This window comes from Octopus sinensis, linkage group LG12, assembly GCF_006345805.1.
Source record: "Octopus sinensis linkage group LG12, ASM634580v1, whole genome shotgun sequence".
NCBI classification, from domain to species: domain Eukaryota; kingdom Metazoa; phylum Mollusca; class Cephalopoda; order Octopoda; family Octopodidae; genus Octopus; species Octopus sinensis.
This window is the reverse complement of record NC_043008.1, coordinates 53293083-53319336: the sequence shown is the minus strand read 5'-3', so window position 1 is coordinate 53319336 and position 26254 is coordinate 53293083. Positions and strand designations below refer to the sequence as shown.

Below are 26254 nucleotides of genomic sequence, written 5' to 3'. Positions count from 1 at the left end.
CACTCCAAGAGTGTAGTGGGCGCTTTTATGTGCCACTGGCCTGGGGACCAGTCAGGTGGTACTGGCAACAGCCACACTCAAATAGTGTTTTTTACATGCCACCTGCACAGGAGCCAGTCCAGCAGCACTGGCAACGATGTCGCTTGAATGTTTTTTCACATGCCTCCAGCACAAATGCCAGTAAGGCAACACAGGTAACGATCACGCTTGAATGGTGCGTTTTACGTGCCATCGGCACGGAAGCCAGTTTGTTGCTCTGGGAACAATCATGCTTGGATGGTACTCTTAGCGCTCTACAAGCACGGATGCCAGTCATCGAATTCGATTTTGATTTCACTTGCTGCAACAGGTCTTCAGGGAGAGAGAGATATACATAGAGAAAGAGGAATCTCCTCTTGTACTTGGCTAGTCTGGTACTTTATCATTTGAGTAATGACTCAAAACATGATTGTTAAATCTCATAATGTTGACCTGAGTAGTATTTGAACTCAGAATGTATTTGAGATATGATATTTGGCTAATGCTCTAACAACTAACTTACTCCTCATATTAATATGGGACACATTAAATTAATGCTATATGCCACATAGTATGTGTCATGATTTTGCCCTAAATGAAAAATCCACTCTCATAACACAGTTACAGAATAAATTTGAGATGTTTAAGATGTAACAAAACAGGGAAGGACTCATACTATGATCACTTGGATTGCTAGAAATAACAGCCAAAGAAAGAGAAGGCTGCATTTGATAATATAGTCCTAGATAACTGACATTATGCTTGAATAAAAGATGGGGAAGTCATGGCTGGAACCCATTTGTTTATTATCCCTGAAGATTATTCCTGGGAAAAGCACATTCTTAACATTGCTAAGACTGCATCACAAAACCTGGCCCTTCTCTTTAGGACCAGAAAAACCTTCAGCTTTCAAAGGCTGTTGACATCCGACAAAGCTTGAGTGGGTCTCATGGTGGAGTAGTGCTCCTGCATCAAGGTTGGTGCAGCTGGTGCAGCTGCAATACTAACAGATAACAAGGGCTCCATCCAGAGCAGAGCCACTTGAGTAATTAGTTTTCAGTTGTTAGCCTCTGGCCCACAGGCATGCTGTTTCCCCTTTTTGGATTTTGAAAGACCAGCTGAAAAGCCAGTTCTCTATTTAGGGATAGACTCCACCTACTGGGTGGGAGGGAATTACAACACAGAAGGAAGTGTGGCAAGAGTACAGCTAGATAACTGCAAGCAAGTTTGAGAAGGTTAGTGCAACAACAGCAGATGAGAAATACCATAGCAGGAAAAAGTCATGATCATGCTCCCCACCCATTTGACCAAATATTACATATTTGTCCCAAGTACACCAGACCCTGTCGTTCAAGGAATGGTTTAGATAGCCACCTGAAGGCTTGCCACTCTTCCTCAGGAGCTTCAGCCATGAAAAACTGCCATCACATCACATCACATCACATAATGGCCTCTGTTCTGCAGAGATTTCTGGTCTTATACCACTACAATTCAGTCAGTCCAAACCACTCCACTTCCTTTTCTTCCTCTTGTCACCCTTGTTGCATCCAAAACCCTTCGCTCTGCACTAAACTTTACGCCCTTTCCTTTTTCCCTAGAACATGGGCCCTCTGGAATTTTTTCCTGCTTACATCTTTTCAGTGGATGCTGATCTGCTACAGTCCAAATGACACATTAAAGCCACCAAGTTCACTAGTCTCACAAAGACATGCAAAAGTTATATGTATCACCATTCCTTCCTCTAAACCAGTGATTCTCAGCCATTTCCTTTCCTATGTACCTCTTCCATTCCTATTTTACTCTACTGGGCCCTCATAGGCATTTAATATTTTAAAAAAAGACCCATTATATTTTTATAATCAAATACTATTTGGAATTGTATGAATAAAATGGTCAAAATATTTTGGGTGTTGTTGAAATGTGACTGATTGATTTATCTTCTGTCTTCTGCTTGTTTCAGTCATCAGACTGGCTATGCTGGGACACCACCTTGAAGAATTTTTAGTTGAATGAATCAACCCCGGTACTTATATTTTGTTAAGCCTGGTATTTATTCTATTGATCTCTTTTACCAAACCTTAAGTTACAGAGACATAAATACACCAACAAAAATACACCACTTGAGAGTCACTGGTTCTAGACCCACAATAAGTAAGGAAAGAAAATGCAGATAAAGGTGTAGGAGTGGCTGTGTGGTAAGTAGCTTGCTTACAAATCACATTGTTCTGGGTTCAGTTCCACCTCGTGGCACCTTGGGCAAGTGTCTTCTACTATAGCCTCAGGTTGACCAAAGCCTTGTGAGTGGATTTGGTTGACAGAAACTGAAAGAAGCCCATCGTATTTATGTATGTGTATATATATATATATATATATGTATGTGTATGTATATGTTTGTGTGTCTGTGTTTGTCCCCCCAACATCGTTTGACAGCCAATGCTGGTGTGTTTACATCCCTCTAACGTAGCGGTTTGGCAAAAAAGACCAATAGAATAAGTAGTAGTTTTACAAAGAATAAGTCCCGGTGTTGATTTGCTCAACTAAAGGCAGTGCTCCAGCATGGCCACAGTCAGATGACTGAAACAAGTAAAAGAGTAAAAGAATAAATCAAGCTGACCTCGGGCTAAACAACAACAACAATATTAATAACAATATATAAACACATTAAAAACAATCAAGTATTCATGTAAACCTATAAATATTTAAGATGGTACTAAATTATTCCATATGAAAACAAAACCAAATAATTTTGATTATAGATTGGCTTAAAAATCAATTAATTTGTATTCTTTTTAACAAAATATAGTGTTGTTGCCGAGTGTGTTATAGTCATTAAAATCTTTGTTTTAAAATTTATAAAAAAAAAGAAAATATAGCAAAACCCATTTTATTCAGCATTTTGGGGGAAATTCTAAAGATTTTGTTGATATTTATCATTGCATAACATCTATATTATACAAACTCTCTCTCTCTCTCTCTCTCTCTCTCTCACACAACAAACACACACACACAAAAGCATACATGTATGCATACATATATACAAATATATATATGTATATTTATGTTTAATATATATATACACACATGATATATATATTACATGTATATATATATATATATATATATATATATATATATATATATATATATATATATATATATATGTATATATATTGTGTATTATATATATATATATATATATATATATATATATATATATATATACATATATATATATATATATACATTTATATACGCTTTTATAATATCACATTTATTATGTTTAATATATATGGTGTGTAAATAAATACATATACACAAATCTATATACATATTATATATATATATATATCTATATTATATATTTATTTATATATATATATTATATAAATTCCAGTTATATATATGTTATGTATGATATCACCTTAGTTTATTACGCTTCCCATTAACCAGAATTCTTGGGAATATTGCTCGCTGCTGCATAGTTTTATGGTTGTATGCAACGATGTTATCTTAATCTGATTTTAAAGTAATTAAAACATTTTAGTTAAATTATTGGTTTCTGTTGATAGAAAGTCAATTTAAGTTAGAAATTTAATTACATAAGATTGGTGGGTGGCATTTTTCGTTAAAGTCGAGATCGTAGCAGTGGTCATAATGATGGAGGTGCCAGTGGTAGTAGTAGTGGTGGTCGTGGTGGTATGGGCCTTAGTGGTGGTAGTGGTGATGATTGTAACATCATTGTAGGTGTGGTGGTGGTGGTGGCAGTGGTGGCAGTGATTGTAGTGGTGGTTGTGGCATTACAAATATATCACTCAATATGGTATATTACTGGTATTTAGTCTTGTCAGCTCTTAATGTCTGAAACAATGGCAATAACATGCTTGTCATCAGGTATCACATTCCTTGGAGATATCACATTCCACATTGTGGACAGGAAGATATCATCTTCATGTAATACATTAAAAAATAAGGTCTTCTAGTAGTATATCCAAAGATATCAAGACAGTTAACCCTTTCGCTACCGTATTTATTTTGAGGTGCTTATTTGTACTACAGAGCCAGAGGCAGTTTCAGCCGGGTTGGTATCGAAGGGGTTAATATACATGTTATCAGCTTCAAGTTGTATATATCAAAATATCAACTTCAAGTAGGATATCTAAAGATATTGAATTGATGTAGGATATGCAAAGATATCACATTTATAAAGTGTCTTTGTCTTTTATCCTTTCCTTGGTTCAGGCATTGGACCGTGGCCATGCTGTAGCACTGCTTTGAAGGGTTTTAATCAAATGACTTAAACACAGTATTTTCTTTTAAAACCTGGTATGCATTCTATTGGACGGTGCTGCTGAACTGTTACGTCATGGGGATGTAAACAAACCAAGACTGGTTGTCAAGTGGTGATGTGGGACAAATATAACACAAAGGCAAAGACACACACACACATGCACATGCGTGTGCACACACACACCATACATGCATACATATGATGGGTTTTCACATAGCTTTTGTCTACCAAATCCACTCAAATCCACTCACAAGGCTTTGGTTGGCCTGGGGCTGTAGTAGAAGACCCTTGCCCCAGGTGAAAAGCCACACCTATATATATATAAAATTAACAATAAAATCTTTATATGATTTTATCAAGTAGCCAGCATGTAATAAAACCATATAGGTAATAATTAATACAGGTATATATAATTAAAATGATAAGGGCACTAATGCGTAGTGCCACATGCTAGAAATAGATGCCACATACATACATCCACACAGTAGTTGGCATTAGGAAAGGCATCCAGCTGTAGAATCCATGTGAAAAGAGAATTTGTGCCTACTGTAGCTTTCTGGTTTGCCAGCTCCTGTCAAACCATTCAACCTATGCCGATATGAAAAGCAGACAGCAAATGATGATGATGATGATGATGACGATGATAATGATGATTATGATGATATATATATATATATATATATATATACATACATATAATATATATATATATATATTATATATATATATTATATATATATATATATATATATATATATATCTATGTAGTATATATATATATATATATATATATATATATGTATATGTGTATATATACATATATACAATATATATATATATATATATATATACGATAACTGAGTTTATTAGTTTTATCCTCCAACATTTCTTGAAACTTTGGATGTAATATTTCTTTTTTTTTTTCTTAAAATTGAATTTGCACTGACAGATGAACAATAAATTGAATTGGATTAAATTGAGTTTGAATTTGAAATTTGAAAAGATTGCTATTCAGCCAAACTGAATGTTGATATTGGGATACAACATATGATAAATTATATTAATATGTAGACACACACACACAAACACATGGACACACGTACACACACACGGACAGACATACACACACAGATACACAAGCATGTATGTAAATATAAATATAAATATATATATGTTATATATAACATCAAATATATATATGTATGTGGGCAGGTGTGTATGTGTGTGTGTGCGTGAGACAAAAAATGCTTGTTTTCTTTTATTCTTCAGTGAAATAACTAACGAAGAAGAAAAGAAAAAACAAAACAAAAAAGGAATAAAAAAAATAAGCTAAAATATGATAAATGGATGCTCCTGTTTTGCATTTCCTTTTACTATAGCAGCAATTTTTGACCAACAAATGATGATGATGATGATGATGATGATGGTTAAAATAATAATAATAACAATAATAAATAATGATAATAATAATAACAACAACAATAAATAAAAATATAATAGTGATAATAACAATACTAAATAATAAGCATAACTGAAATAAAAATATATCAATAATAATAATAATAATATAATAATAATAATAATAATAATAATAATAATAATGATAATAATAATAATAATAGAGCATCACAACAAATCACAGCACATACCCAAGGCACACAGGGCTGTGCTCGGTAGTGAAGTGAAAGCACGCTATAAAAATAAAACTATAGAATAATAATAATAATAATAATAATAATAATAATAATAATAATAATAATAATAATAATAATAATAATAATAATAATTATAATGATTTCAAATTTTGGCACAAGGCCAGCAATTTCGGGGGAGGGGATAAGTCGATTACATCAACCCCAGTGTTCAACTGGTACTTATTTTATCGACCCTGAAAGGATGAAAGGCAAAGTTGACCTCAGCGAAATTTGAACTCTGAACGTAAAGACAGACAAAATGCCGCTAAGCACTTTGTCCGGCATGGTAACGATTTTGTTAGATCACCGCCTTAGATAAGCAATAATAATAGCACATTGCAAAATATATTGTCAATAATAAATAAAGAAATAAATAAACCTTAAGAAAAAAAGAAGATAAATAGAAAAAAACAAAAAAAAACAAACAAACCCACTCAGCATAAATCAATTGCAAAATAGTAAAAACTTAGGCAAACATTTTGGTAAAAAAACCCAAAGAAATAAAGAATAATAAAAGAGCATTTAGATAAATTTGAAAAGAAAAGAGACAATGATATTGCTGCTAAATAATAAAAATAATAAAAATAGGGAGAATTACACATGATATATGTATGCATATATGAAATATATTATTTAATAACAATTTGACTCAGCTCAATGAAACTTAAAGTTTTGTGGGCTTGTAGAACAAGCCTAACTCATCAGGCATGGGAGATGGAGTAACAGGAAATGAGACAAATTCAAGCTGGCCCTTAGATGTAAGGCTCCAATTGGTCGACTTACATCACATGGTGTTATTGGTTTGTACGTGATGTCAGATCTTATCTTTTATCTCAGGTCCATGTGGTTGCACAAGGTGTCAGTATGTCACTATGTGAGGGTGTTTTTGTCACTATGTCACTGTCTGGAGGCTGCACCACTCCTGTGCACAAACTGTTGTTGCTATATCTTTTATCTATCACTTGCGTCAGTCATTAGTTTGCGGCCATTCTGGGGCAACACTTTGAATTTTTAGTCAGATGAATCAACCTCAGTGTTTATGTATTAAACCTGGTACTTATTCTATTGGTCTCTTTTGGCAAACTGCTAAGTTAGATATTTAAACATATTCATATCATCAATAGAGAGCAAATATTTACAATGATTTACAATGTTTATATAGCTAATCTGTCTTTTATGCTTGAGGTCTATGAGGTCATCTGATGAGAATGGTTTTCTTTATAATGATGTAATGCTTTCATTGATCAATTAAAGGAGTTACTCAAATGGCATAATTTACATATATATATATATATATATATCAGAGCGATGACCTGTAAGTGGACATCTGCTATCGTCTTACCACTAAGAAAGGAATGTTCTCATGAAAATTTAGCAATCGCTTGCTTACATTCTGGCGTTTGCTAAATTTTCTCGAGAACATTCCTTTCTTAGTGGTAAGACCAAAACAGATCTTCTTCTAGCATAATGGATGTCCACTTATAGGTCATCCCTCTTATATGTAAAATAATTTTTTCTGAAAATTCAGATTTTTCAATATGCTAGACCACACTGATTTTAAATTGATATTAATCAAATTAATATTCAATTTTGCACCCTTATATATATACACACACACACACACACACACACACATATATATATATATATATATACAACAGGTTTCTTTCATTTTCTGTCTACCAAGTCCACTTGCAGGGCTTCAGTCAGCCTGACGTTATAGTAGAAGACACTTACCAAAGGTGTCATGCTATGGAACTGAACCCGGAACCATATGGTTACAAAGCAAGCTTCTTACCGCATAGCCACGCCTGTGTCTATAGTGTTAGTCTTCCACGATCCCACTTGATCTGCCATGTGTAGCAGCAAACACAATGAACTGATAGTACTAAAACAATACTGCAGCTTCCAGCTATAGCACTGACAGCTGCTATCAACATCCTATCCAACCAAGTAAAACACAGATATGATCTGATGTCATTTCCAAAGCCAATAGCATCGTATGATGTGAGCTGATCAATAGAGGTAGTACACCTAGAAACCATCTTCAATTTGTCTCATTTTCTGTTATTTGATCTCCAAATGTCTGATGAGTTAGGTTCGTTCTATGAACCTATGGAAATTTAAGTTGCAGGGCAGAGAGTAAAACTGCTTTCAAATAATACATGTAAACCATACAAAAAGTACTAAGTGCCACTTTCTTTCACTTGTCCACTCACTCATGTATATAAGTATGTACACATACATATATGTGTGTGTGCACATGTATATATATATATTTATATATGCACACATGCATATGCACATACAAACACATTGATATATATTATAATATGTATAGATTTATATACATGCATATATATATAATGTAAGTATAATTTATATATAGAAATTATACATATGTATATTATACATATGTATATTATACATATGTATATTATATGTATATTATATATGTATATTATATATATAGAAATTATACATATGTATATTATATATATAGAAATTATACATATGTATATTATATGTATGTATAATATATATATATGAATATTATATTTATGTATAATATTATATATATAATTATATATATATATATGTATATAATATTCATATACATGTATAATTTATATATATATATATAATGTATATATATATATATATATATATATATTATATATCTGAATTACATATGCAATTATAATTAATATAAATTTTTATTTAAACTAAATGTGTAATATATATATATATATATATATATATATATATAGATATTCCTGATAATGTAATGAAACGTTTCCAGTTTTCATTTTTTTTTTTTTTGGTTTTATACAAAAGAGGAATCATGCAGAACAGAAGAGGCCAACAATAGCATATAACCATTTCTCTAGCTACCTTCTACAACTAAGTTCAAACAGATTTCTTGCAATCATTCAATTTTTTTTTTTGTGGGGTTGGGGGCAGTAAAGCAAGCAAATCAATACAGAAATTAAGACAAACAAATTTAATTATCTCAATTAAGTAAAATAATAATAAAAAAAATTTATGACAAATTAATTAAAACAAGGAAAGCTATAAGCTGCCATATTCTTTGAAGTTAAGGCTGGCAAAAATAATAACAACAACAACAACAATGATGATGATGATGATGATGATGATGATGATAATGATGTTCGAGGATCAATAATAATGATGATAATGATGATGATGATGATGATGATGATGATAATAGTTTTTTTCTACTACAGGCACAAAGGGCCCAGAATTTTGTGTGAAGGAGCTAGTCAGTTTCACCGACCCCCAATGCTTGACTGGTATTTATATTATTGATCCTGAAAGAATGAAAGGCAAAGTTGACTTTGCTGGAATTCGAACTTGGAACATAGAGTTGGAAGAAGTGACTCTAAGGGATTTTGTTTGGCATGATAACAATTCTGTCAGCTCAAATAACAATAAAAACAAAAATATGATAATCATAAAATCTCTTTCTAGTTTGAACTCAGAATATAAAGAGCCGGAAGAAGTACTGTTTAAGTATTTTGTCCAACACAGGATTCTGCTTGTTCATATTGCCTTAACCCTTTCGTTACTGTATTTATTTTGAGATGCTCTGCGTTTTTTTCAATTAATTTTAAATATAACAAAGAATTTAGTAAAATAAATTAGTTATCGTTTAGGAACATAAATTGTGACTAAGGTTTGGTGGAAGATTTTAATTCAAATCTTATGAAAACAAGACATTTGCACAACAGAGCCAGAGCCAGTTTCAGCCGGGTTGGTAACGAATGGGTTAAACATTACCTCCCTGCTCTAAACCAAATCAACATTTTGGCAATGAGCCAATGAGAAAGCCTGAACTCCAAAGCAAAATTTTGGTTACCTAGATGCAGCCGGGTTGGTATCAAAAGGGTTAAATATAACAAAGAATTTAGCAAAATAAATTAGTTACCATTTAGGAACATAGATTGTGACTAAGGTCTGGTGGAAGATTTTAATTCAAAACTTATGAAAACAAGACATTTGTACTAGAGCCAGAGCCGGTTTCAGCTGGGTTGGTACTGAAAGGGTTAATAAGAAGCATAAATCGTTTCTAATTGTGGCATAAGGCTGGCAATTTTGAAGAGAGTGAGCAATTCAGTTACACCAAACAAGTACCTGACAGGTATTATATTGTAATTATACTGAAAAGATGGAAAGCAAAGCTCACCTTGGATTTGTAGTCAGAATGTAAAGAATGTATATGTCACTGAGCAGTTTGATGCATTAACCCTTTCGTTACCAACCCGGCTGAAACCGGCTCTGGCTCTCAGTACAAATGTCTTGGTTTCAAAAGTTCTGAATTAATATCTTCCACCAAACCTTAGTCACAATTTATGTTCTTAACACTAGCTGAATGATAATGAAGTTAATTCACTAAATTCTTTGTTATATTTAAAGTAACTGAAAGAAACACAGAGCATCTCAAAATAAATACAGTAACGAAAGGGTTAATGATTCTGACAGCTCACAATCTTTACTACTTATAGACTCAAGGCTTGAAATTTTGATGGGAAGGACTTATAGATTACATTGACCTTAGTGAGCTACTAGTACTTATTTTATTGATTCTGAAAGGGTAAAAGACAAATGCCCTGCTTGGCAGAACTTAAATTCAGAATGTAAAGACAGATAAAATGCTGCTAAGCATTTTGTCTGGCATGCTAATGGTTCTGACAATTCACTGCCATTTTTTGCAACCTAAATAATAGTGAATGAAATAAGAAATAAAGAGAGCTTCTGACAATGCAGTACGTTTTAAAAACCTTTATATTTCAGGTGCAAAGGCCTGTCTCATGAAGAATACAGTCAAAGAAATGTGCATTTACATAGATCCTGCCATTTTGGATAGTCTGCTACAAGCATAAGTACCAAACTATCCAAAATAATAGGATCTGTTTAAATACACATTTCTTTGTATTTTTCTGAAGATGGGCCTTTGCACTCGAAATATAAAAATTATTTAAAATTTGTGTGTGTGTGTGTGTAAGTATATACATATGTGTAGAAGCATCAAAATTCAAACACATGCTTGCCTTCACTCTCTCTTTCATACTCAAATACAGATGTGTTCACACACACACAGACCTACATACATAGACATGTGTGTGTTTGTCTGTGTTTATATGTATGTGTATATATGTGTATCTGTACACACATACACACATGCATACACAGAGATATACATACACACATATATGGATACACACACACATACGCATCAAGCATGCATGCTTTTATAGGCATGTATATACTGTTGATGTAATAACAACTTAGAAACTTCAAGAGAACGTGAAATAATTTTTGTTTGGAATAGTGGATCTTGTAGAAGACAGATAAAACTATAAATAACAGCATTTTTCTGTCCCAAAAAGGCTTTTTCATCTCAGCTAATATTTAAAGTTTTATATGTTTGAAGACCCACTATTCTAAAAAGAATTATGTACATGTATATATAAATATATATATTAAATGTGTGCATGTTGTGTGTGTGTATGTGTGTGTATGTGTGTGTGTGTATTTGTGTGCAGGTGTGTGTATACATATGTATTTATATAGTGTGTATTCCCTATATGACCTTTTTTGACCTTTATACAGTATTTAAGGCAGTGTTTCTCAACCTTTTAACCCTTGTGTAACCCTTAAAATAAATTACATGTTTCAAGGAACCCCCTTCACAAAAAAAAAAAATTATATACCACATCTTTCTCATATTGTTTTCATTGTTATATTTTTTTGATAACATAATAGGTTAGATAGGATGATGTCTATATTACAATAACCAATAACCAATAACATGTTGTGCATGTATAGTAATATTACGATCCTGTGTAGCTAGAGTGTGTGTTGCCTGGGGCAGCCCTTGCTCTTCAGTTTGCTGTACCCAGGCCCCTGTCCAGAGGGTGCACTGATTCGCAATGTCGTCCTCCCACCTCCACTTCCCAGCTGGTGCAAACGCATCGGCGGGCAGCTGAAGGCCTGGGCAACGATATTAAAGGAGGACCTCTCCAAACTCTCAGGTCCGCAGATGGTCATTTGCTCAGATGGAACCGCAAATGGTTCGTTATCTCTAGTGACCTCACACAGGACCATCGAGCGTGGGCCGCCATGGTTTGTGATGCCGTCAGGACCAGAGAAGAAGCTGGCTCAACCCACCCTGGGTGAACGCCGTCACGAGTACAAGTACAAGTACCGCCAGGCCCCCACAATAAATACATATTTCTCAGTGATTATATTGATTGTGGCATTTAATGGTGAGTAGTGTCCATGTCCCGACATTAAAACCCATCATTATTTGATCTCAATACAGCCTATACAAGCTTATAACCTACAACAGAGCCCCGTAGAAGTGCCACCTGGGGGTGGACCGTCCCCTTCTCCCCACTCTAGCTACATTAGTGATGATGAGAGGAGAGAGAATGGCCGAGTAGAGGTGGTATGAGAGCAGCCAAAGCTGAGCAGCTGATGTCATTGCAGTGGTTGTAGAGTCAGAAGATGGTGATGATGGATGATGATGATGATGATGATGTGGAAGATGATGATGGTGATGGTGATGGTGGTGAGGATGAGGAAGAATAGATTGATTGCGGTGGCAGTGGTTGTACTTGTGATGGTAGTAGTAGAGGCGACAGTGGTGATGATGGCAGTGATGTTAATGACAGTGGTGGTAATGATGAGGAGAAGGAGTAAGAAGAGGATGGTGGTGGTAGTGATGATGGTGGCGGTAGTGTTGAGGATGATGAAAATGATGGCAATGATGATGATGATAATGATGACAATGATAATGGTGGGGGTGGGGGTGATTAAAGCAATGATGAGAACATGGTCGATTGTGGTGATGATGATGATGATAATGTTGGTGATGATTAAGAAGAAGACAATGACAGTGAAGATGACGATGACGGTGGTGTGATGATGATGATGATAGTGATGACATTGGCAATGATGATGATCTTGATGATGATGGTGATGATAATGTGGAAAGTGATACTGATGTACATATAAAAAACAAAAAAACCCAAAAGAGGCAACGAGTCATCAGGAATTAAACATCGTTAATCTTATTTCCGAGCAAATAGAGTTAATTAATATACCGAAGACACACATCGTTATACGCATACAAACACTTATATAAACATATGCTCTCATACACATATACACATACACATCATATAGACACTCATAAACACATATGCACGCTGACAAACAATCCCACACAAGAAACGTACATATGCACACATAGATACATGGCGCCACATGTATAGATGACAAATATTGCATCACATGTAGATATATATCCATAGAATTACAAACTTACATCATTCATAGAGCTGCATACACCCAGACACAGGGACAACACACAAAACACACACACACACATAAATGTATATATATATATATATATATATATTTATATATATATATATATAACTGGCACCCATGCTAGTGACCCGTAAAGAACACCTTTTGAGCGTTGGGCCCCATGGAGGCAATGACCGAGACCTTTGGCATTATGTCATGCTTGAGAAGAAGAACTATCAAGCTGAACAAAATCACAGTCATGGAAGATACCAGTGTGACGCAAATGGCACCCATTCTAGTGGCACATAAAAATGCCACCTGAGCTGGTGGCATTTAAAAACACCCATTACACTCTTCGAGTGGTTGGTATTAAGGAAGAACATGCAGCCATAGAAAACCATGCCAAATCAGATTGGAGTCTGGTGCAGCCTTCCAGCATGCCAGCCCGGACAAACCATCCAACCCATGCCTGCATAGACAACAGGCGTTAAATGATGATGATGATGAGGAATTATAATATTGTGTGGGGTGTGTGTGTGTGGTATATATATATATATATATACACACACATATAATATATATATCTATATTATATGCACACATATTACATATACATATACATACATACATATATATAATATATATATATATATATATATATAATATATATATATATATATATATATAAAAGTGGTGCTCCAGCATGGCTGCAGTCTAACAACTGAAACAAGTAAAAGGATATATATATGTATATATATATATATCTGTGCATGTGTGCGCCTCTGCATGTTTATGCATGCATATATGCAAAGACACACACATATATCTATACATGCACACATATGCATACATATACACACTGGTAATACCTAGCTACATAGATACAAATATACATACCTAGAGTCACATTTACACATACAGACAGAAAAATACACATAGCCGTACATTCAGACATTTCTTGACACACACTGACAAAGAGAATGAGAGAGAGAGAGAGAGAGGGGCTAAGAGGGTGGTGGTGATGGTGCCAATATTACTACGTCTAATAATCTTCATCAAACACTCATAGACTCCAAGAAAGCTGGAGAGACCTATTGTTTATACATGCATGAGGAACTATCTCAAGGACACAAACATTGTGTCAAAGATGTGCTTGAGTGTAGGTCACATGTATATATCTGTATGTGCATGTGTGTGTGTATATGTGTGTGCATATATATATATATATATATATATATATATATGTACACACAAATATATATATATATATGTGTGTATATATGTGCGTGTGTGTGTGTATGTATATATGTATATATGCATATATATAGACATACATACACATACATATATATAATAACATATTTACATACATGTATATGTATATAATATATATATATGTGTGTGTGTGTATATAGACATACATACATATGTAACGATATATTTACATAAATGTGTATGTATATAATATATATATGTGTGTGTATATATATATCCATCTATACATATGTGTGTGTGTGTGTGTTTGTGTGCATGTATGTATGATTGCATCTATGTGTGTATGCATATATATGTGTGCGTGTATGTATGTATGTATGCATGTACGTATGTAGGTACGTATGTATATATGCATATATGCATATATGTATGTGTGTATGTTTATATGTATATATATGCATACAACTGTGGTTAGAAATTACCATAGCAACACAGCAAGAGCCACAACAAAAACAACAAAAATCTAAGCTAAACTGTTCTAAAGGCAGAATATTTCATGCTCACAGAACATATTCATTTATTTGTTTTCTCCAAATTTCATTTTAAATTGGAAATGATATGCGCATACATTAGAAAATTTGCAGAATGTGATATATATATATATATATATATAAATAACGTGTACATTGTTTATACATGTTTGTATTTCTAGTTTTTCTAAAATGAGATATAAGAATGTGTGTATAACGTGATTATATATTTGTACTTTTGTAAAATGTGACATAAATATATATGTATTACATGTGTGTGTATATATTTGCATATTTCTAGAATGTGATATGTGATATGTATATATTTTGTCTTATTTGTAGGTTTCTGAAATGGAATATATAATATGTATATATAACATGTATTTTTATATATATATATGTGTGTATATATATATATGTATATATATATATGTATATATATAGTTTTCTGAAATGTGTTATAAATATATATGCATTTTGTGTGCGTACTTAGTTTTCTAAAAGGTAATTTAAATGTGTATATATTTTATGTTTGTGTATAATTGTAATTTTCTAAACTTGGGTATGTTATATATAAATGCATTCTGTGCATACATTCTGGGTATGTTATATATAAATGCATTCTGTGCATACATTCTGTGCATACAACGGATCTCATCAATTGGTTTCGCACTAGGGGTTCAATGGAGTGTTAGGCTACAGTCTGATTATGTAACTCTGAACTCATCAGAGGTAGTTGCTATAGAATGTATGTGTGTGTGTCTGTATTTGAAGGTAGATGGCTTAGTTGTTAAGGTATTCAGCTTGTGGTCATTAAGTCAGGAGTTTGGTTCCTGGCAGTGTGTTTTGTCCTTGAGCAAGACTCTCTATTTCACATTACTCCAGTCTGCTCAGGGAGCAAAATTTGAGCTGTACTTGTATTTCAAAGTGCCAGCCTGTGTCCCTGAGAACTACATTAAGTGTGCATGTGTTTATGAGCAGGTTATTCTGTTGATCAGATCAACTAAGACACTCAACATCATAACTGATGTTGTGCCAGTTCATATATATTTCTATATGTATATATATTATATATGCATGTGTGTATATATATATTATAAGGTTTGGAAGTGATGTACAGGTATTATATATTAGAAGAAATAATGTACTCAGAAATCTGGATGGTTTTACATTTACAGATTTTTATTAATATGTTACGTGTTTTTATAAATCATATATTAGCGCTTGCATCTAATTTAATTGTCAAAACCTGGAGATTCTACTAGAGTAGATGCAAGCGCTAATATATGATTTATAAAAACATGTGACATATAAATAAAAATCTGTAAATGTAAAACCATCCAGATTTCTGAGTACATCATTTTTTCTAATATATATATATAATAAGATAGGGTAGCAAAAATTTTAGAAATTTCCCTACCAGCGGCCTAGCATGTATAAAAAGTCAATAGACAACATATTTTCTGTATGTATACTAATTTTATATATATATATCATCATCATCATTATCATATATATATATTAATTTTATATATACTAATTTTATGTATATATATGTATGTATTTATGTATGTATATATGTGTGTTTGTGTGTGTGGCTGTATGTGTGAGTGTATGCATGTGTGTGTGTGTGTGTGTGTGTATGTGTGTGTGTGGTCTGTGTTTATAAATGTAAATTTTGTCAAGAGAAATTTATATAATGTCTTTATTATATGTTCTTATAAAGTAAACTTTTGATTACAAAGAGAACCAAATGGTTGATCAAGCTATGGCAATTTCATTTTTGAAATTTTTTCGGGAACAAAGTACTCCAGGACTACATTAATCTACCTTCCCCCATAATTTTTAAGTTGGTTGAGAGTGAATTGAGGGAGTTTTCATTGCTGTTTCTAGTAGGATGAAGGACGACATGGAGTCTCTGTCTTATTGGCCTGTGTAATTTTTGCATCATATGTGGTTTGTTTATTGCCTGTGAGTCAAAGTACTTTGGTTAATTTGTTTACTTGTTGATTAAAATATGATCTAGCATATTACAAGTACTCTTTCCATTGATACCCTTACTGAAGGACTATGCAGGATCACTCTACTTGCATTTAAAATTTTGATTTGAGATGAGAAATATAAATAAGTAAAAACTAAATTTCTTTAAATGCTAAAATTCAGAATCTAGGGATATTTATAATGATTATGTTATCAATTATCATAGGAGTGTCTGTGTGGTAAGTAGCTTGCTTATGAACCACATGGTTCTGGGTTCAGTCCTACTGCATTGCACCTTCTGCAAGTGTCTTCTACTATAGCCTCGGGCTGACCAAAGCCTTGTGAGTGGATTTGGTAATGGAAACTGAAAGAATCCCATCGAATATATGATATATATATATATATATATATATATATATATATATATATATATATATAATACATATATATATATATATATATATATATATTTATAGGTATATATGTATATTGTTTTGTATGGAGTGTGTTTTATAGTGTTGTGTGTTCTGTGTGTTTTGGTTTCCCCCAACATCGCTTGACAACCAATGCTGGTTGTCACACGATAGAGTAAGTACTAGGCTTACAAAGAATAAGTCCTGGCATCAATTTGTTTGACTAAAGGCGGTGCTCCAGCATGGCCACAGTAAAAGAGTGAAAGAGAATTATCTATATGAGGATTTGAGAAGAATTTGATTAGTTTAAGTGACATTGAATTCCTTACTCTTCGAGGAAGGATAATAATTTAGTCTGACTTAAAATTTAGTTTGATTTCTGTTAAAAATAAATATTCTAAAACATCATTTCTTCACCTTTGGTCTGACGGTCTGAAAGGTATTCAGTTAAAACACTGGTTCACTTGCCTGTTTTAGTATGAATAAACATTATTATGAATAAAGGAGCTTGAAGTGTTTTTGGAGGAAAGTCATATCAATAATAATTCTTTGATAATTTTGAAAAATATTTTCTTTAAACTGCACAACAATACTGTTTTTAGTCAATGGAGCAGTAACCTTGGTTTATGTTGTATACTCAGACTAATTATATAATTCCAACTTTCTATCAATGGTGATAGAAATACCACTTTTACATCACATTTTAATTCATAATTTCATTTGAACAGCCAAATTGATTGGAAATAATTCTTTGAAAATATCTCTAACAGCAAATTAAAGCATCTGAAAGCATATAAACATGCACTAGAAACCAATAAATTCTATAGAAATGGATGCATTTAATCATTAATAGCAAATTTGAAATTTTTGGAAATCTGCGAAAGAAAGTAAAAAATCTCAAAACATAAAAAAAAAAAAATGAGTATTGTAGAGTCCCTTAATGTAGATTTGTAGAATTTCAAGAAAATTGTTATTTCTTAGAATGCTTTTGGATTCATAGAAATAAAATTACTTTTCCTCAAAGATGTTTTAATGACCAGATTCCTTATTATGTGTGTATATGTGACTGTGTGTGTCTGTATGCATGTAAGTATATATGTGTATATATATATATATATATATATATATATATAATATATATATATATATATATAATATATATGTAAGTATATATATATATATATGTGTGTGTGTGTAAATGTATGTGCATGTATGAATTTCTCTTTCTTTCTCTCTCTCTCTCCCTCTCTCCTCTCCTTCTCTCTCTCTCCCTCTCTCTCTTTCTCTCTTCCCCCTCTCTCTCTATCTATCTATCTATCTATATACATACACATATATATATATATAGATATATCTATATGCATACACACATACATGTGTGTATATATATATATATATATATATATATATATATATATACTCTCTGTTACTAGCTTCAGTTTATTGGACTGTGGTCTAGATGAGTGTGTGTTTTCAGATGTGTTTTAGTGTATGTGTATACATACATACATACATTCATACACACATACATACATACACACACACATACATACATACATACATACATACATACATACATACATACACACATACATACATACACACATACATGCACACACACATACATACACACATACATACATACATACACACATACACACATAATTACATTACTTACAAGCATACAATATATGCAAATTATATTTTGTCGTAATATCAAAGGATTTGTTTCATTTCTTTGTAAACACTCTTAAAACTTGATTTCTACTTGATGCAGAAGATATTTTGTTAAAAATTTTTTTCACTGCTTCTACCACTATTCCCACATCGTTCGTTTACATCTGGAAATCAATAAAACTGACCTAAGATTCAACACAAATAACTTCTTATTTCTAATACCTACGAAGCTTGTTTTTCTTATAATAACGAATACTGAACACTTTTAAAACTTTCTCCATTTGTTGCTTTTAATGTGATGTTTATAGAGTGGTCTTTATTGTTTTTCATTCATTCAGTTTCTCTGATTCTATTCCTGCTTTTTAAAATAAAACTGCTTCATTCAGTCTTTTATATTTTTAATGATTCCAACTGGCTGCTGCCACTATTAAATTTGATACTGCATTATTAAGGGGTTAAAATACAAAAAAAAAAGCCGAAAAAAAACCCCAACTATTCATACAGTCTGTTTATTTTTATAAATTGCCATAGCTATAAGGAAGAGTTTCTTAATCCCTTTACAGCAGAAATCAGATACATCCCCTCAAAATTTCGTTATGCTTAACCGCAGGGAGTAATCTATCTTTTGTTGAGGATGTCATGTTTGGAACTATTTTTTTTTGTTGAGATGCTGGTGGCACATAAAAAGCACCTAACATACACTGTTAATTGGTTAATGTTAAGAAGGATGTCCAGCCATAGAATCCATGCCATAATAGACAATTGGTGCCTGGACAACCCTCTGATAGCCAACTCCATGTCAAACCATTCAACTCATGCCAGCATGGAAAACAGACATTAAATGATGATTATGATGATGATGAGGACGATGTATAAAAGCATGTGACATACAAATAAAATATGTCAAGTTTATTGAAGCAATGTCACTTGCAGAAAATACTAGCACTGAGTTTTTTGGTAGATATTTAACGTCGTTACTGGGATAATCATGGAATTTGATTTCCCATTTAAAGGGTTAACAGGTCCTTCGTCTAAGGCCCTTTAAAATCCTTAAATGAGCCTTGTTCAATTTAAATACTTTGCTACTTGTTATTGTTGTTCTTGTTTAATCTCCATGGCAACTGTGATCCAGCATTTCTATGATCAAAGATCTTATCTGATGTTTGTGTTTAGAATATCAAGGACTACACTATTTAGTAATTGCCTGGTGTGATTTTAGGGAGACTTGGCTGATATTTAATATAGGTCAATTGAGGAGTATATGTATTCCTGAAAGTATGTTCATATATATATATACATATACATTAATATATGTATGTATTATATATATATATATATATATATATATATATATATATATATATATATATATATATATATATATATATATCTGTAATTATAATATGTGACAATTATTCGGTAGCCATGATAGATAAAACTCTGAGTTCCAGATGTTGGGGCGGAAACCCTTGCCACCATCTCTTCAGTTATCCGGCCATCGAAAAAATGCTATGGAAATGATGGCCAGATAACTGAAGAGATGGTGGCGTGGGTTTCCGTTCCAACATCCAAAACGCAGAGTTTCATCATGGCTACCGAATATTTGACACATATATTTACACCTAAATTCCTGTATTTACATAAAATCGAGGTCTCTTTCATTCTTTTGTTGTCTTACCATTTTCTATCATATATATAGCTTTGTTCAACTGAAGGGGATCTAGGTCTTGTGGGCTGCACGATAACTTCACTAATACAGGTACTACAAAAAAAAAATGGACTCAATACAACATTTTGTAAAGTGGTTGGCATTAGGAAGGGCATCTAGCTGTAGAAACCATGCCAAAGCAGACATTAAAGTATCCAATCCACCTCAGCATGGATGTAGGGATGTAAAATTATGATGATGGTAAAGGATAAAGACTCCCCCACCCTACCCTTTGGTCATGAATGACCATGGGATTGCACCCAGAAAGTTCTCCACTAAGGCACAAGTTTTGGCAAAGTTGTTATGGAAGACCAGCGGGCACCCATGCATGCCAGCCTCCCCTTTCTATGCCACCGATGTTATCGAACGGAAAGGCAAAGGCCATGATACAGCTTGGAATCAGTGACATAGCAACTTATTCCTACAGCTGAGTGAACTGGAGAAATGTGAAATAAAGTGTCTTGCTCAAGAACACAACACACAGTCGGGTCTAGGAATCGAACTCGCTACCCCATGACACTCTGGCTCTGGCCACTGAGCCGTGTGCTTTCACTAAAATGACGATGATGATGATAATAGAATGGTCAAATGGTTAAGAGGTTTGCAGTGCAATCACAAGGTTTTAGGTTTAATACCACTGAGTGGAATTTTGTGAATGAAATTGAACAGATGGAAACTGTGGAAGTCTTTGGCTGAAGAATTGTGCCTGTAATTCAAAGATGCAGGCTTGTCACATGTGTCTTCTTGATTCTCAGACATTCAGATTGCCAGAATACCAGATGTCTCTCAAAACCGAACATCTTTGCTAACCACTGGCAGAAAGGTTTTTCCTCTCCTGATATTTATTGTGTTTTTAAAATTCCAGGTCTTGTGCTTATGGTAGAGAGGACACGTGCACGCACATGCACACACACACACATTCACACACACACATGCACACACACACATACACACACACACGCACACATACTTTTTGAACTTGCTTTCCATTGGTGATGAAGTTTGTACAAGTCATCAAAGGTTAAGCAAGTTCTTCTGTGGAGTTACCTTCCTCAAAGATGGATTGGAGAACCACATCTTACTTCCATGTTCTATTTCTGGCACACTCTCTGCCTAGATACCCATCTTAGGATCAGCCCCTTTGGCAGAGGTCCAGTCTTCAGCTACATTGTACACATACATACATACATACATAGATATATCAGAAGAAATGAGGTACTCAGAAATCTGGATGGTTTTATATTTATAGATTTTTATTAATATGTTACATGTTTTTATAAATCATATATCATATATTAGCACTTTCGTCCATTCTCGTGGAGTCTTCAAATTGAAGACACCATGAAAGCGCTATAATATATGATATATGATATATAAAAACAAGTAACATACAAATAAATATCTGTAAATATAAAACCATCCGAATTTCTGAGTACCTTATTTTTTCTAATATAAAATACCTGTACATCATCTCCAAACCTTCTAATATATATATATATAATGTGCATGTGTGTGTGTGAATGTATCTGTTTACACAATAATGACAGGAATGATTTCAAGGCCAGCTGGAGCCAGGATTAGCTTTGTGAGCCTAGTGCTATTCTTCGCTTTTGCCCTATTCCGTATATGCCTCTCACAAGACCCCTTGCCCTCATTTGCTCTTCTATCTGTTTGTGCCAACATATGTATATAACCCTCAGTAGTGGCCACATACCACTTTGGTATCTTTAAGCTTAACTCTGACCCTGTGGACAAATCTAATACCTTAGTATTGTGGCATAAATCTGACCCTGTGGCAGCTGTGGTTAAATTATCATGGTATGCTGTTAGGTTTTACGTATGGCGTTATGGGGTAGGGTGATGGTCACATGGTCTGATATTAGGTTTAAATATGTGTGGTGAAGGGTTAAGGTAATATGAACAGGTAGTAAGTTTAACACTGGCACTGCATAAGGGAAAGGTTAAAGTGGGATAGTCTGAGACAGGGTTTAAATCTGACAGTAAGGATTAGAAATAAGATAATACGGTCCGGTATTAGGCTTAAACCTGACATGGAGAAATTTGGTTAACATAATATGGTGTTTGTATTATGGTTAAAGTTAATGTTGTAGTAGAGAGTTAATTGAGTTATGCTGTAGTAATATGGTTAAATATGACACGGATAATCTGGTTTAAGTTAACATTGTGATAATGGGATTAACGTGGTATTGTGTAGTAATATGGTTAAATATGACACGGATAATCTGGTTTAAGTTAACATTGTGATAATGGGATTAATGTGGTATTGTGTAGTATTATGGTTAAATATGACACAGATAATCTGGTTTAAGTTAACATTGTGATAATGGGATTAATGTGGTATTGTGTAGTATAATGGTTAAATATGACACGGATAATCTGGTTTAAGTTAACATTGTGATAATGGGTTTAATGTGGTATTGTGTAGTATAATGGTTAAATATGACACGGATAATCTGGTTTAAGTTAACATTGTGATAATGGGATTAATGTGGTATTGTGCTGTATTATAGTTAAATATGACACGGATAATCTGCTTTAAATCAACATTATAGTAAAGGGATTAATGTGGTATTGTGTTGTATTATGGTTAAATATGACACGGATAATCTGGTTTAAGTTAACATTATGGTAAAGGGATTAATGTGGTATTGTGTAGTAATATGGTTAAATATGACACGGATAATCTGGTTTAAGTTAACATTATGGTAAAGGGATTAATGTGGTATTGTGTAGTATTATGGTTAAATATGACACGGATAATCTGGTTTAAGTTAACATTGTGATAAAAGGATTAATGTGGTATCATGTAGTATTATGGTTAAATATGACACGGATAATAAGGTTTAAGTTAACATTGTGATAATGGGATTAATGTGGTATTGTGTGACACAGATAATCTGGTTTAAGTTAACATTATGGTAAAGTGATTAATGTGGTATTGTGTAGTATTATGGTTAAATATGACACGGATAATCCGGTTTAAGTTAACATTGTGATAAAAGGATTAATGTGGTATCATGTAGTATTATGGTTAAATATGACACGGATAATAAGGTTTAAGTTAACATTGTGATAATGGGATTAATGTGGTATTGTGTGACACAGATAATCTGGTTTAAGTTAACATTATGGTAAAGCGATTAATGTGGTATTGTGTAGTATTATGGTTAAATATGACACGGATAATCTGGTTTAAGTTAACATTGTGATAATGGGATTAACGTGGTATTGTGTAGAATTATGGTTAAACATCACACAGGGGTATGTAGTTAATGTTTTATGGTAGAATACTGGAGATTAAAGCTGATGCTGTGGGGAATAGGGTTAAGCATAACACAGTTTTATGCTGTTAAAGTGTGTATGTGGAGGGACATTGTGATGAAATTTCAGGGTAGATACTCAGATGTCTGGTTATTTTACCCTTTATCTTTCAGTCAGGAGAGAAGGTAGGTGCCTGCAATTCCTTACAGGCCCTCCAAGACAAGTAAATGTAAAAGAGGCAATTATCCTCAAACTTGAGACCTGGCCTGAATGTTTGGAACATTGTGGACTCTGCTAAAAGTTCTCATGCAGCTAGATGGGGTTAAATCAATGGAGAGATTAATTTATGGTAATTGGTTAACTTTCTAGCATTCAGGTAAAAGGCACCTGCTACACTCTGTGGAGTGGTTGGTTAGCATTAAAAGGGGCATCCACCCTTAGAAAGCAAGCCAAAACAGATTGGAGCCTGGTGCAGCTCTCCAGCTTACCATATCCAGCCAAACTGTCTAATCCGATGCCAGTATGGGAAACAGACATTAAATGTTGATGATGATGGTTTTGAATTAATCATGCTTTATCTTGTAGCTTTGAAGTTTTGATGATGATTAAATGCTTATATTCAGAAACAACATTGTAGGGTAGGTATGAGAGGTTGAATCTGGCTCAAATAAACAGATAAATTTAGTATAGAGTTAGATAAAAAAAAAAGAAAAGACAATGCCTTACATGGTCATATTAATCCTTTTGACTCTAATCCTCCTCAGATCATCCCTAGTCCTATAATATGAACTTCCTGTTTTAAAGCGATGTAAAAGCCTGCCCTCAAAATTTCTTGTCAACTCTTTTAATACCAACAACCATGATTCCATTTCTAGTCCCATGATACAAATTTCCCTTTTTTTAATTGGACTAAATTAAAGCATTCTATCAAGATTTCATGTTAATTTATATACCATTTCCAATTACTAGTCTAATAATTACTAAGTTATTTTACTAACTTCTTTGTTATTTTAAAAATGAATTGAAAGCATAAAAGTCGAGTCTATGCAATTTCTTTAACTATTTATCCCTCTATATTTTATTGAGAAGCAAAGTTTTCTGGTACAGATAGGGTTTATATTTCTGTATTAACTGATTTCCAATGATTAGGGTGTGGGGTGTTGTGTTGGTGGGGGTGTGGATGAGTGGAATTCCTGATGTGTCTGATATGAGAATGGATAGTGTTTATAGAATTTGGTATTTGCTCAAAGTGTAGTGCATTTGAATCTACTTAGAGTTTGATCTTATTCAAATTCAAATTTGTAACGTACTTCATTTGTGGTGAAGTACTTTTAATTTTCCCACAGGTCTGGTAGGTTTGTGATTAAAAGTAGGACATAATTTTGACATATTTCTCTAAAAAAATCACAAGATCACTTTAATTAAGTTTCCCTTTTTGTTGTTTATTGTCATTGTTTTTATGTGAAAACTGAGTAATAGAGGAACCAAAAAAAAAAAAGAAAAAGAAGAAAAAAAAAGGGAACCAGTTCCCATTCTGTGTTTTAATAGATTCCAAAACAACAATTGAACTAAAGCTGACTTGAAAATTTCTCTATATGTCATTGAAAAGTTTAAAATAAAATTGGCGTGAATTCAATTTTCCAATCAATCGATTTTAGAAGTAGGATGAAGAAACCTTTTATAAAATATTTATCAAAATTGAAACTATTTAATCACAGAAGAATATGACATTTTAACACTTCTTCAAGTCAGCTTATCATTGGAGATTTCATCAGCTAACTTTTATATGATGTTGCTTAGTTTTCGTTTGTTATTTTATATCATAATAATTCTAGAAGTTTAAAAAAAAAAAAGAAAGACAACCAAAAATCAACAGACATTGGAGAAAGCTGTCGCCAAAAAAAAAAAGAGAGAGAGAGAGAGAGAAAAGTAAATTGAAAAAAAAATGTTACAATAAAGAAAATGCATATCAAAAAGCAGAATAAAAAGATTAGTTTGATTGAAGCATCGGGCAACTAGTTCACAGACCACTTAGAACATTGGGAAACTGGGGAAATGGGCAAACCTGCTGGTATTGGGCGTGCGGAATGGATATATAGATGCCACGGGTA

General features: G+C 33.1%; 1 protein-coding gene across 1 annotated transcript in view; it reads right to left on the bottom strand.

Annotated features, from left to right (window-relative positions):
• The window catches only part of LOC115217920 (small conductance calcium-activated potassium channel protein 2-like), a 196857-nt gene that overhangs the window by 9155 nt on the left and 161448 nt on the right, over positions 1–26254 (bottom strand). The window contains exon 6 of the mRNA XM_036507777.1: positions 26209–26254. This exon is cut by the window's right edge and continues 29 nt beyond it. Within this exon, the coding sequence (XP_036363670.1) occupies positions 26209–26254 (46 nt within the window). The remainder of the gene's footprint in view (positions 1–26208) is intronic.